General features: G+C 36.5%; 2 protein-coding genes across 2 annotated transcripts; both read left to right on the top strand.

Moving 5' to 3' along the window:
- Nucleotides 1-3,644: 3,644 nt before the first annotated feature.
- LOC141683550 (putative beta-1,3-galactosyltransferase 2) lies at nucleotides 3,645-9,469 on the top strand. Its single transcript, XM_074488290.1, has 11 exons — nucleotides 3,645-4,188; nucleotides 6,399-6,495; nucleotides 6,639-6,691; nucleotides 6,782-6,993; nucleotides 7,083-7,146; nucleotides 7,442-7,514; nucleotides 7,681-7,801; nucleotides 8,231-8,318; nucleotides 8,399-8,524; nucleotides 8,606-8,715; nucleotides 9,020-9,469. The coding sequence occupies exons 1-11, from the start codon at nucleotides 4,073-4,075 to the stop codon at nucleotides 9,166-9,168; spliced, it is 1,209 nt and encodes a 402-aa protein (XP_074344391.1). The 5' UTR covers nucleotides 3,645-4,072; the 3' UTR covers nucleotides 9,169-9,469.
- An 827-nt stretch (nucleotides 9,470-10,296) lies between these two features.
- LOC141683552 (CASP-like protein 2D1) lies at nucleotides 10,297-11,439 on the top strand. The gene is made up of 3 exons (XM_074488291.1): nucleotides 10,297-10,612; nucleotides 10,733-10,844; nucleotides 11,064-11,439. The coding sequence occupies exons 1-3, from the start codon at nucleotides 10,446-10,448 to the stop codon at nucleotides 11,325-11,327; spliced, it is 543 nt and encodes a 180-aa protein (XP_074344392.1). The 5' UTR covers nucleotides 10,297-10,445; the 3' UTR covers nucleotides 11,328-11,439.
- Nucleotides 11,440-12,020: the final 581 nt, after the last annotated feature.

Raw genomic sequence — 12,020 nt, forward strand, 5'->3', positions numbered from 1 at the left:
ATCTTCACCTTCTTCGGTGTAGGGATCAGTACCTTTGCAAGGCACCCCCACACTTTCAGGTGTTGATAACTTGGTTTCTTTTTCTTCCACATTTCATAAGGACTTACATCCTTATTCTTGCGCATCGTAATATTTAAAATATTATTTGCGCTTAAGATGGCTTCTCCCCACATCGATTGTGGGAGCCCAGAGCTTAACAACATCGCATTCATCATCTCTTTCAGAGTGCGATTCTTCCTTTCAGCCACACCATTTGACTGAGGGGAGTATGGTGCAGTGACCTCATGGATTATACCATGTTGTGAACAGAATTCCCCAAACGGTTCAACATATTCACCTCCACGATCACTTCGTATCGTTTTGATTTTCTCAGTTTGTTGTGTCTCAACTTCTTCCTTATAGATTTTAAATTTATCTATAGCTTCGTCTTTGCTTTTCAATAAATATACATAGCAGTATTGTGTACAATCATCAATGAATGTAATAAAATACTTGTTTCCTCCTCTTGTTGGAGCGAATTTTAAATCACATATGTCGCTATGTATTAGGTCTAGCACTTTGGTGTTCCTTTCCACACGTTTAAATGATGATCTCGTTAATTTTGCCTCAACACAAGTCTCACACTTATGTTTTGGATCGATAGTAAGTTTAGGTATGTATTCTTTTGCACTTAAACGTCGTAAAGTGTCATAATTTACATGTCCTAATCTAGCATGCCATAAATTAGGAGACTCAAGCAAGTAAGCAGAAGAATTCTTCATTTCATTATCGTCCTTAACGGACATTACATTGAGCTTAAAAAGCCCATCAGTTAAATAACCCTTGCCTACAAACATACCACTCTTAGACAAAATAACTTTATCTGACTCTATTACAATGCGAAAGCCATGCTTATTCAACAGAGAACCAGACACAAGGTTCTTGCGAATATCAGGCACATAAAGTACATTCTTCAAAGTCAGATTCTTCCCAGAGGTCATCTTCAGGATCACCATGCCTTCACCCTCAATGGTAGAAGTTGCTGAATTCCCCATGTAGAGTTTCTCACCAGCATCGGAAGCTTTGAGGCTAGAGAAAACCGCCTTGTCTGAGCAAACATGCCTAGTAGCACCAGTATCAATCCACCATTCACGTGGATTAGAACCGACCAGGTTCACTTCAGAGACCGTAGCACAGAGGTCTATGTCACCCATCTCCTTGGAGATATTCTCTACCATGTTTGCTTCTTTCTTCTTGTTGGGCTTCTTGGGCTTCTTGCAGTCAGAAGACCTATGACCAACTTTATCACAGTTGTAGCACTTCCCTTGAAATTTCGACTTCGAAATCCCTCCCTTGGGTGCCAGCTTTGCCCCTTTACCAGAATTAGCCTTCTTGGGCTTGGAGCTTTGAGCATGCTCCACCATGTTTGCCTTCTCAGTGGCAACGTTAACTTTCTTCTCGGACCCTCTGTTGTCTTCTTCAATACGAAGTCTAACAATAAGATCCTCCATAGACATCTCCTTTCGCTTGTGCTTAAGGTAGTTCTTGAAATCTTTTCATCCAGGTGGAAGCTTTTCAATAACAGCAGCAACTTGGAAAGACTCACTTATGACCATTCCCTCAGCATGAATGTCATGAATGATCACCTGCCTGACTGACCACAGTCTTAGAGTCTGCCATCTTATAATCAAGAAAGCGGCCAACAATCCACTTCTTTGCCCCAGCGTCCTCGGTTTTATACTTATGGTCAAGTGACTCCCATAAGACCTTAGCTGTTGGCTTTGCGCTGTATACGTTATACAACGAGTCAGACAAACAATTTAACACATAGTTCCGACAGATGTAGTCGGAGTGCTTCCAAGCATCAGCAGCATACATAGTCTGCATGTTACTCTCAGCAGTGAGCAACGGTGGTTCTTCCTTAAGGAAGCGATCCATATGCAACGTGGTCAGATAAAAGTGCATCTTTTGTTGCCAACGTTTGAAGTTCGTTCCGTTGAACTTCTCAGGTTTTTCAGCATGTGCAGCAGGCACAGTTGGCATAACAGGTGCAGCAGGCACCACGGGTGGAACAGATGGTACGTGCGTCTGTACTACAGGTGTATGCACACCAGTAGGCACCGCAGGTATGATCGGAGGAGTGAATCCTGCCGATATCTGTCCAAGAGGAACACTAAACTGTCCAATGACAGTGTGTCCCACAGGCACATGTCCCGAAGGCACATGTCCCGAAGGCACATGTCCAACAGGCGTTTGACCCCCATCAGATCGTACGATCCGTGCGTTAGGGTTAATCGGCTGCTGGTGAACCCCATCAGATCCAGTGATCTGTGCGTTGGGATCAGCCGTCATGTTCATCGAATCGTTCACAGTTTGGTTCTCCATCGATCTGTTACTCAACAAAACAAGCAGATACAGATGTATCAGTCACAGATGTATATAAAATAAATTAGCTTTAAGATTGTGAAAACAATCTGCGATTAATACAAATAATCAAACAAGTGTGTGCGTGAGTAAACGAAATCAAACGGAGGAAGAAAAGATATAAACAGAAGAGAGATCCTCGAGTCCAGTTGAAACTGTCTCCTTAAAACTATTTCGCCTCTCACCGTATGTGCGAGTCGATAGCCTCCCAGGATAAAACGAGGTAGCGGCGGCGTTACGGATAACGAGCACCTTCAGCGAGCTTGAACGGGCACGAAACTATCACCGAGAGAGAGAGATTTGTGTTTAGAGACGAATATGTTTTTGGTGTGTCTAACCCTAACGCCTTAGAGGTGTTTATATAGGTGTAGATAGACTTGTGCGCTACTCTTTTCCATAATTAAATATCATTAATTATGGAATCGGTGTAATACTTGCAAGCTACTCTATTCCATAAATAATCTGAAACAGAATCAGATTGAATATATCAAGACATACACCATATCAATTAATCTGAAACAAAATCAAATTAATTTATGCCATAATATTTGAGCCAAATTCTAATGGAAAATAATAATTTCCATTATTAAGAGAATATCATCATATCTCACATATCTTTTAGTCATAATGCTCAAAAATATGACTTACCAATATGAGACTTATACCCATATTTTCCAACAGTAGTCAACCAACATGATTAAAATTAGTCGAAGACAGTTTAACAGGTTCTCCAAGTGGATCTCGAAATGGGAAACCTAGGTCGCACAGATTTTTATCATCCAAAAACTACGTGATTTTGATTCTCGGTAAAGGAATACGCTGACGCATTATATAGGGAATGGAAGCGGGTGTCTTATGTGTCACCGCTAATAACCCCTACATTCTCAGTTCGGGATTCATCATAACCACCACGTTCAGGCGGCTTTTTCAACGAATAATCACCCTAGTAGACTTTGGTTTAAACGAAGAATCTCAAAATTTGTTTTTGTGAGATTTCTCCGTCTAAGTGTACAAGTACAGATACCAATTTGACATTGATTTCAATATGAATTTGATTAACTCATAAGATTTGACTTTTGATCATGTCTGTGTTCGCCATGTATTAAATTATGAGAGTAATGATTTATAAAAATGAAAAAATAAGAAATATTTATATATTAGTGTGTGTAGCCATGTTAGGTGCATGTGCAGTACCAGTACCTACCTAACCACACAGGTCATCACCGTAACCCAAACTTGAAGCTAATTTATGTACTAGAATATAATATTATTTTTATTTTTGATTAACGAATAAAAAATCGTAATTGAAGTGATGAACGAAAAAAGGTTAAAATCTGATAATTCAAAAGACCCTACATTAATTCAAGAAAAGGCAGTGGTGGTGGAAATCAAGACATTGCTGTTGCCAACTCTCCTCAGTTTCTACACCCATCAGCCTCATCCGCAAAGATATTTTATATAGAATATATACATACAAACAGATAGAAAGTGAGTTGTAGTTTTTATATTACTCCTCCTAGTTGCTGAGTAAAAAGAGCAAACTTTAAGATTTTGATCTCGGGTTCAAACTTGAAGATTCATTACTTTTTGATGCAGTAACTTGAGCTGAGATATTTGATGGGTCATCTGAGAAATTGATTGGTGTTTTTAAAGTAGGGTGAGCAAGACAATGTCTTGGAAAAACAAAGCAGTGGAGTCTAATTCAAGAAATGCTGTTATGTCCCGGAAATTGAGTTTCATTCTATGTATTGCTTGTTTTTGTGTTGGAATGCTCTTCACCGACAGGTATTTTCTTTCTTTTCTACCTCCTCATCAACGTTTTTTATCTGATTTCTGATATGTCCATTTGTCTATTTTTATCAATCTTGCTACTTGTCACTTAAATCTTATCCTTCTCCTGGAAACTTGATTCTAAGATGTTTGTATTTCTGGTAAAGAAAAACCAAATTTCTGTACACTTAAAAGTTGTATTAATTTTGTTGAATTGAATTGTAAGGTTTGGTATTGTGCATTTGTTGTATTGTAAGATCGATTGAGATTTAGTAAGGATTTTAGATGGCCTAGTGGTAAATGCAAGGCCTCCCTCCGTGGTCCATGAAAAGGTCATGGATTTGAACACAAGTTTTGGTTTTCGTAATAGGGTTGGATGATGATTGTTGAATCTTTTTATTATTTGATTGTGAAAGAAGTAGTTGTTATGGCTTCCATTTTGGGATAGAAAGATGGTTGTGGCATCTATTCACTATTTCAGTGTTAAAAAGGGGAAAAGTTCTAGCTTCTGCTTTGGGACCGAGATTGAGCAAAATTCAATAATTATGTTCCTATGATCATTATGATATCACTCAGGATAAGCTGTAGAGTTATATATTGTTTTTTTCTTTAACTTTCTAGCACAATTGTTATTTGGAAAAAATATGACATTTTCTCTCCATCTATATTGCTTTATACATTAACAGTAGTAGGAGTACTCCCTGGCGAGTAAACACATTAGTTCCCATGAAATAGCTTAAACATGACATAATAACTTTACTCCTTAAACTAAAAAATAATATGCATAACATTGTGCTCCTGTTCGGTTGGTGGAAAATATTTGTCAGCTTTTATTTTTTTATTAAAATATCTTGTAGAATCAATGCATGCAGGAAAATCTGAAATTTTGGTAATATCTTCCCGCTTTTGTTTGATATCTGGAAAATAAAATATTTTCTAATGGAGAAATTTCTTCTGAAAAATGTTATGAATATCTGGAAAATGATTCTCTTTTCAAAAGAGGAAAACATTTTCCAAATAAATTATTTTTCACAAATTTTCATAATTTTTTATGACAGTCAAATGACTGTTAAAAATTTCCTGGAAATCATTTTCTGGACAGACACTTTTCCTGAATTCAATTCGGGCTGAGGTTTTCTCAAAGAATACATTTTTAGGGAATTTTTTCGATCAGAGTTATGTTTTGGTAAACAACGGTGCTTTAGCTAAACTTAAACTGCTGCACAAAAAGAGGGTGCACTCATTTTATGATATTTGGGCTGCATTTATAAATTTTATGCCCTTTTGCTCAAGTACCAAAATTCTTTGTCATGATATAGTTGTAGATGCTTAGATGAGATACAGTCAGGCAACAAGAATCTAAACTTTGAAATATATACCATATTTCCATTGAAAGAAGGGATCTGGGATAAATAATGGCTAAATGCCATAACAATTTCTGTTGAAGTAGTTGCAGATTGTCCATATCAAAGAGAAGGTGTGAGTTTGGAGCTACAGAGAGTTAAAAAACTGGAAGATGGATATGACATAATTGCACATATTGAACTGGGTGTGGTAGATGTGTTAGTTGTGTTACAGAGGAAGTCCCATGGCCTAGGTAGTTACCTTAATTGCACTTTGGATGGAAGCTCACCTAGAGTCCCCGATATGGTAATATACGTACACAGGGCACCGGGCGGAGTGAGAACTCTAGACCTTATCTAGCACTAGGGGAAGCTTTGTTACTGCTGGGCCACTCTTGATTTTCAATTCATACACCAATGCCTCCATTGAGGTTGAATCCACCAACCTCTTGTTCCCAAGAGAAGAGGGGGATCCACAAGACGACAATGCTAGGGATGTAGCACTAATTAGATATGACATGTAAAATTGGACGTAACTGATAAAAAGTTTATACTCCCTAGAGAAAGGCCAAGTAGCAGGTAAGTATTCAACAGATTACTGAGGAGACCATAGATAAAAATATGTCAACGTATTAGTTTGATTTAAATTAAGGATTGAAATGACTGTTTCTATGAACCATAATAGATTAATTGACTACTCTAGTAAGAGTTTAATGTTTTTAGTAAGTACATGTCAAGAAAGATTTTATATGTGATATCTATGACTGCCATGTCCCTTCCTTGAATATGGCCCCCCTTGCTGCCTCTGTGGTCTGTCCTAACTTTCATCATGAATACAATTTGCTTGTTTATGAATGACATATTAATCAGTAGTTATTTTAGAATGTGGGCAGTGCCAGAAGCTAAAGGGATATCAAGATCAACTAGGATTGAAGATGAAAAGCTAAAGTTAGTTGCAGAGGGTTGCAATCCAAGAGTTGTAAGTGTCATGAAATTACCAGTAACACCATACCTTACTAAAGAACATGACACTTTAATCTCAGCATCATCTATTCCCATTTCCGTGCATGTTTTTTTTAATCAAATTAGTTCTTCATGGTCTGATAATTATATTTGCATCAGGACAAGGCTGAGGAAACTTCTGGAGAAATTTCAAAAGCACAGCACACTATACAGTAGGCTTCTTTCTTCAAATGACTGGATTCACTTTTAGTGGAAGTATTCTTTCTGTTCAGTTAATTTATGATACATATGCCTCTGTGCAGGTCGCTGGATAAAACAATATCTAATCTGGAAATGGAATTAGCTGCAGCAAGGGCCGTGCAAGATTCTATACTCACTGGTATACCTGTATCTGGCGACTTGAGTGTAACTGAATCAACAAAGAGAAGAAAATATTTAATGGTGATTGGAATTAACACTGCCTTTAGCAGCCGAAAGAGAAGAGACTCTGTTCGTGCAACATGGATGCAACAGGGTAACTAAGTGTTTTTTGCGTGCTTATTTTCTTCAATAATATTACTTGTTTCTTATTTAATTAATAAAATATATGTAATATGTTACCAGGTGAAAAACTGAAGAAGCTCGAAGAAGAGAAAGGCATTATAATGAGATTTGTGATAGGCCACAGGTGGGTGAAACTTAAGCTTATAATTAAGATCAACTCAAAGGATAAATACATACAGTTGGATGGGGACAGTCACATTTGTCACAACTTATTGATTTTTATCATGTTTCAGAGCATACTATTACATCTGATTTAGAGTAAATTTCTGTTATCCAAATCTTATTTTTGACATTAGTTGAGAATAATATTTCTTATTATTATTCGAAGAGGACTTTTTTCTTAATTAGCTTTCCAATAATGTATCGAGGACCGAGGTAGAGTTCGTTCTTATCTCCGTTGCTTTTCTTGTTGTCATTAGTGCTACATCAGGTGGTATACTCGATAGAGCTATCGAAGCAGAAGAGCAGAAACATGGAGATTTCTTGAGGCTGGTATGCATTCTCTCCCAGTTATCAACATCTTCAAAATATGCTAAATAAATTATTTCAATTAGGCCCACACCCATCATCTCATATCAACCGATTCCTTCCTGTTGCTAACTAATTTCTTGGTCAAACCAACTGACGAGCACTTCTTTGATTGATTAAATCTGAGCAGGACCATGTTGAGGGATACCTTGAACTGTCAACCAAGACAAAGATATATTTTGCCACCGCGGTGGCTTTGTGGGATGCGGATTTCTATGTGAAGGTTGACGATGACGTACATGTAAACATAGGTAAAAATCTAGCAATGCGCAACATATTGGCATCTTGCAGATTCATATAATAATAAATGTATAGATGTTTGCTTCTTATGGCCAGGTATATTTTTGCTGTAGCTTATTGGTTTGTTCAAAATTCACCAATGTTTCAAGAATTCATATGTAGGCATGAATTGGTAATGGCATAACCCAGTACATATATGACGTAGAATGGATTATAAATGGTTAGATCAAAATTTGCAGACAGCTTCAGTTTTTCTAATATAGAAATAAACGTATACAGAATTACAGATGATTCTTAGTAGATGTTACTCTAATATATACAGCGGGAAAGATTTCCGTACCTTCTTATTTTAAAATTATATCGTTGACCATGGAAGTCATGACTGATTGTTCACAAAATATTAAGAGAAATTACTTTTGTGTGGTTATGTACTACTGCAGCAACACTTGGAGCAACTCTAGCCAGGCATCGATCAAAGTCCCACGTGTACATGGGATGCATGAAATCTGGTCCTGTCCTTGCCCAAAAGTAAGCAAAGAATCCCTCTACACCTACTATAATTAGATACATGACCAATTTTTCTTACTGAATGTTAACAATACTGTCAGGGGAGTGAGGTATCATGAACCTGAGTACTGGAAATTTGGCGAGGAGGGAAACAAGTATTTCCGTCACGCAACAGGGCAACTATATGCTATTTCAAAAGATTTAGCTACTTACATATCCATAAATCAGTAAGTAATTGATTTATTGTAAAAAAAATTGTATGTCTTCATTTTTTTTTATTAAGTCTGGCTTCTCGAACAATAATGTAGGCACATGCTACATAAGTATGCCAATGAGGATGTCTCACTGGGGTCATGGTTTATTGGACTGGATGTGGAACATATAGATGATCGGAGATTATGCTGTGGGACGCCACCAGGTATTGGTTACAATTACATGTAATTCTGCACATAAAAATATGAGTAGCTATATTTTTAAAGTTCGAAAGCAGCGTGCTCTTATAGTTGCAAGACTAAATTAGACCTTCTGTCTGGTTTGTCTGGAATCATTAGGTTGTCCTAATGTTCATAATATTAGGTAAATAGTACTATATATATTTGATCAGTCCTTCCACAGAGTGAAAGAAATAAAAATATAATTTAAGGGAAGCTATAGCTAACAAACATATATAGGTTAAACAAATTCATAAGCTTAGCAGTTGGTTATCCATTATGCTGCCACAGATTGTGAGTGGAAGGCCCAGGCTGGAAACATATGCGTTGCTTCTTTCGACTGGAGCTGTAGTGGAATATGCAGGTCATCTGATAGGATCAAGGAGGTTCACAGACGATGTGGTGAAGGTGAAAATGCTCTGTGGAGTGCAGTCTTCTGATTGTTATATATTTTTCTCTTAGTCTCTAAAGGTGGCTCAAATTGCATAAAACAATTGTGTAAATTCTAGTATGTATATTACCCATCATCAGAAAGATAGAGCAAAAGAGGTAGAGGCTTATTGGCGCGGTTCTGTTTTGTTTTTTTAGTAAAGAGAAGAACCCTTACAGAAATCCATTAATTTGTTACTCTGTAAACCACCATCTGTCTGCAGTTTGCCATGTATGACAAATGGATATTCTATATAATTTGGGCAAGCAGTTTTGCCTATTGATCAATAATAATCAAGATACCTTTGCTGATTTAAGTGTTCATTTCTGAGCTGTGAAGTGTGAAGCAAGATTTGACAAAATGAGAAACATATTGTATCTAGTAATAAGTTGAGAACCTCAGGGACTCCATTTGTGGACCATTCTTTTTCGCAGAAAACATTTTTCTGATATTCTTACGACATCTGTTTAATTGTAATTAAATTTTGTAATCTAGCATTTGCTCATTTTAGAGAAAACAAGAATTACAAATGAAAATAGGGTATGTTTTAAAGAAGTGACTGTCATGTCACCTATTCCACGAAACATACAAGAATGTGTACAATAACTAGAGGTCCAGGCTTCTTCACGAAATAATTACCGGCAGTGACACCTTTCATAGTTTCTATGAATCTGAAAGTCAGTGCAGTAGATGGAAATGAATGCAGTGGCGCCATCTGGATTATGCTCTCAAGTACCCCCCACCCCCCAATCCATACTATCTCTTTCCGATACAGTATTAGAGTATACTTGTTCTCCCTTACATGTATATACATAAGATACCAGTATTCTAAACAAAGATTCCTGATTATTTCAACCGATACCTCAACCGATTAGTCAGATTTTTGAATTTTATCCAGAATGAGAGTGAGAGAATCAAGACAAATTTGAAATGAGAGCATATATAAACACACAGATATATATTAGAAGTTAGAACCATACCAGCCGACCTACCTCAGCATGATGAAGCCTTTTCTACTAGAAGATTTTATACTCCAGAGTCCAGGCCATTGCTTCTCTCTCTTCCCACTATATAATATAACACTCCAAAGCTTTTGCACCACTTATTTCCCTTTCACATTACAACTCAACCTTTTCTGGATATATATATTAGTATTGGTGTTGCTACTTGCTACTAGTATATTTATAGTCATAGACAGAAGTTTGTTTTCTTCTCACCTCCTTTTTACTTCTCTTCAAAATTTATAGTAGCAGCAAACCCCAGTTGTTGGGTAGATTGAGAGTGATCATGATGAGGTTTGTTAGTGAGAATGTACCTGCCCTCAAGTTAATTGATTCTTGTCTTAGGTTGTTAGTCATTCCTCTGAGTTTGGCTTCCATTTGTTTGGCTGTAAACAATCACCAAGACAACAACATTTATGGGAAGCTCGAGTTCAGCAATTTTAAGGGATTCAAGTAACAATCTCTATCTCATGTATCTTACTGGTCGTTTTATTTTTACGAGGTCGTTTTATGACATACATGTTATATATGTATATGAATGTTTGATACTGACACACTGGTTGATTAACACAGATACTTAATCTGTGTTAATGCTTTCTCTGCTGGATATGCTCTTGTCGCAGCTGTTTGTGCTTGGATCAGAGTCTTAGCTAACAAAGCCTGGCTCTTCTTCATATCTGATCAGGTCAATTTTATTAATTTTAAAAGCATTAGTGATTAAAGTTCCAGACAATCACAAGATATACATATGCATTAGGCGAGAGTCAAGTGTCTGTTAGCTAGCTATTAAACAGATACGACCCTACTAATGCGAGAGCCTTGTGCACCGTAAGCAAAAATCTCAGACATATACACCCACAATTGGAAGGTGAATTAAGCTTAAAAATTTGGGTGGTATATGCAGGTGATAGCTTACTTGTTGATCACATCCGTTAGTGCAGTGGCAGAAACGACATACTTGTTATACAATGGTGCTAGAGATGTGTCATGGAGTGAAGCCTGTTTCTCTTATGAAAAATTCTGCAACAAACTCATTCTCATTTTGGGTGTCAATGCACTTGCCTTCTTATTTTTTCTGATGTTAGCTCTCATCTCAGCTTACAGAGTTTTCAGCTTATATGACCCACCTTGTATGCCTTCTAAAGAGGTTGAAGAAGAGAGCACTTAAATTAAATTATACTACCAGACAGCCTCACCTTTTGTTACTAGCTTAAATTTGATATTTGCTACTTGCTTTGTAATTCCTTGTGTGTTAATTTGTAATATAGCAGCTGAGCGTACTTATGATTGTGGTGTTTGTACTGTTAAATTAAGTGAATAATTCGATATTTTTTGGAGTAAAATACAGAGGAATTGAAGTGATGGTAGTCATCCGATTATTATTTTTTTTAAATTAAATTATTGTCTAGCGTAACAATATAACATTTGAGAACTTATTTTGTTTGATTATTACGCCCGCACTAAAATTAAAAATTTACAAAATTAAGGAATAAAAGTAATGTATGGTTAAGAAGCAATTCAATCAAGTAGCTCACTTTTGGCTAGAGCCCCCTTTATGGTTGATTGCTATAATATTTTTAGTCTCCAAAACCTATTGTTGGATTGTTGGAGACGTATTTTTCAGATTAACTAGTTTTATTACCAGTATGAGGTACGGGGCTCTATTTTATAAAATTTTAAAATTTATATACATATTTTTTAAATAAATATATAGCATGGTGTGATTTATAAGAAGTTAGTTTTGTGTGTGCAGAGACCTATATGTAAGTATGAGCTTCTTCAATTTGTATATTTTATAGACCGTGTGAAGCACAAAATTTTTTTAAACTCATATATGAACCATGTTTATATTTACATAAAT

The sequence above is a fragment of the Apium graveolens genome, chromosome 9 (genome assembly GCF_009905375.1).
Source record: "Apium graveolens cultivar Ventura chromosome 9, ASM990537v1, whole genome shotgun sequence".
In the NCBI taxonomy this organism is placed as follows: domain Eukaryota; kingdom Viridiplantae; phylum Streptophyta; class Magnoliopsida; order Apiales; family Apiaceae; genus Apium; species Apium graveolens.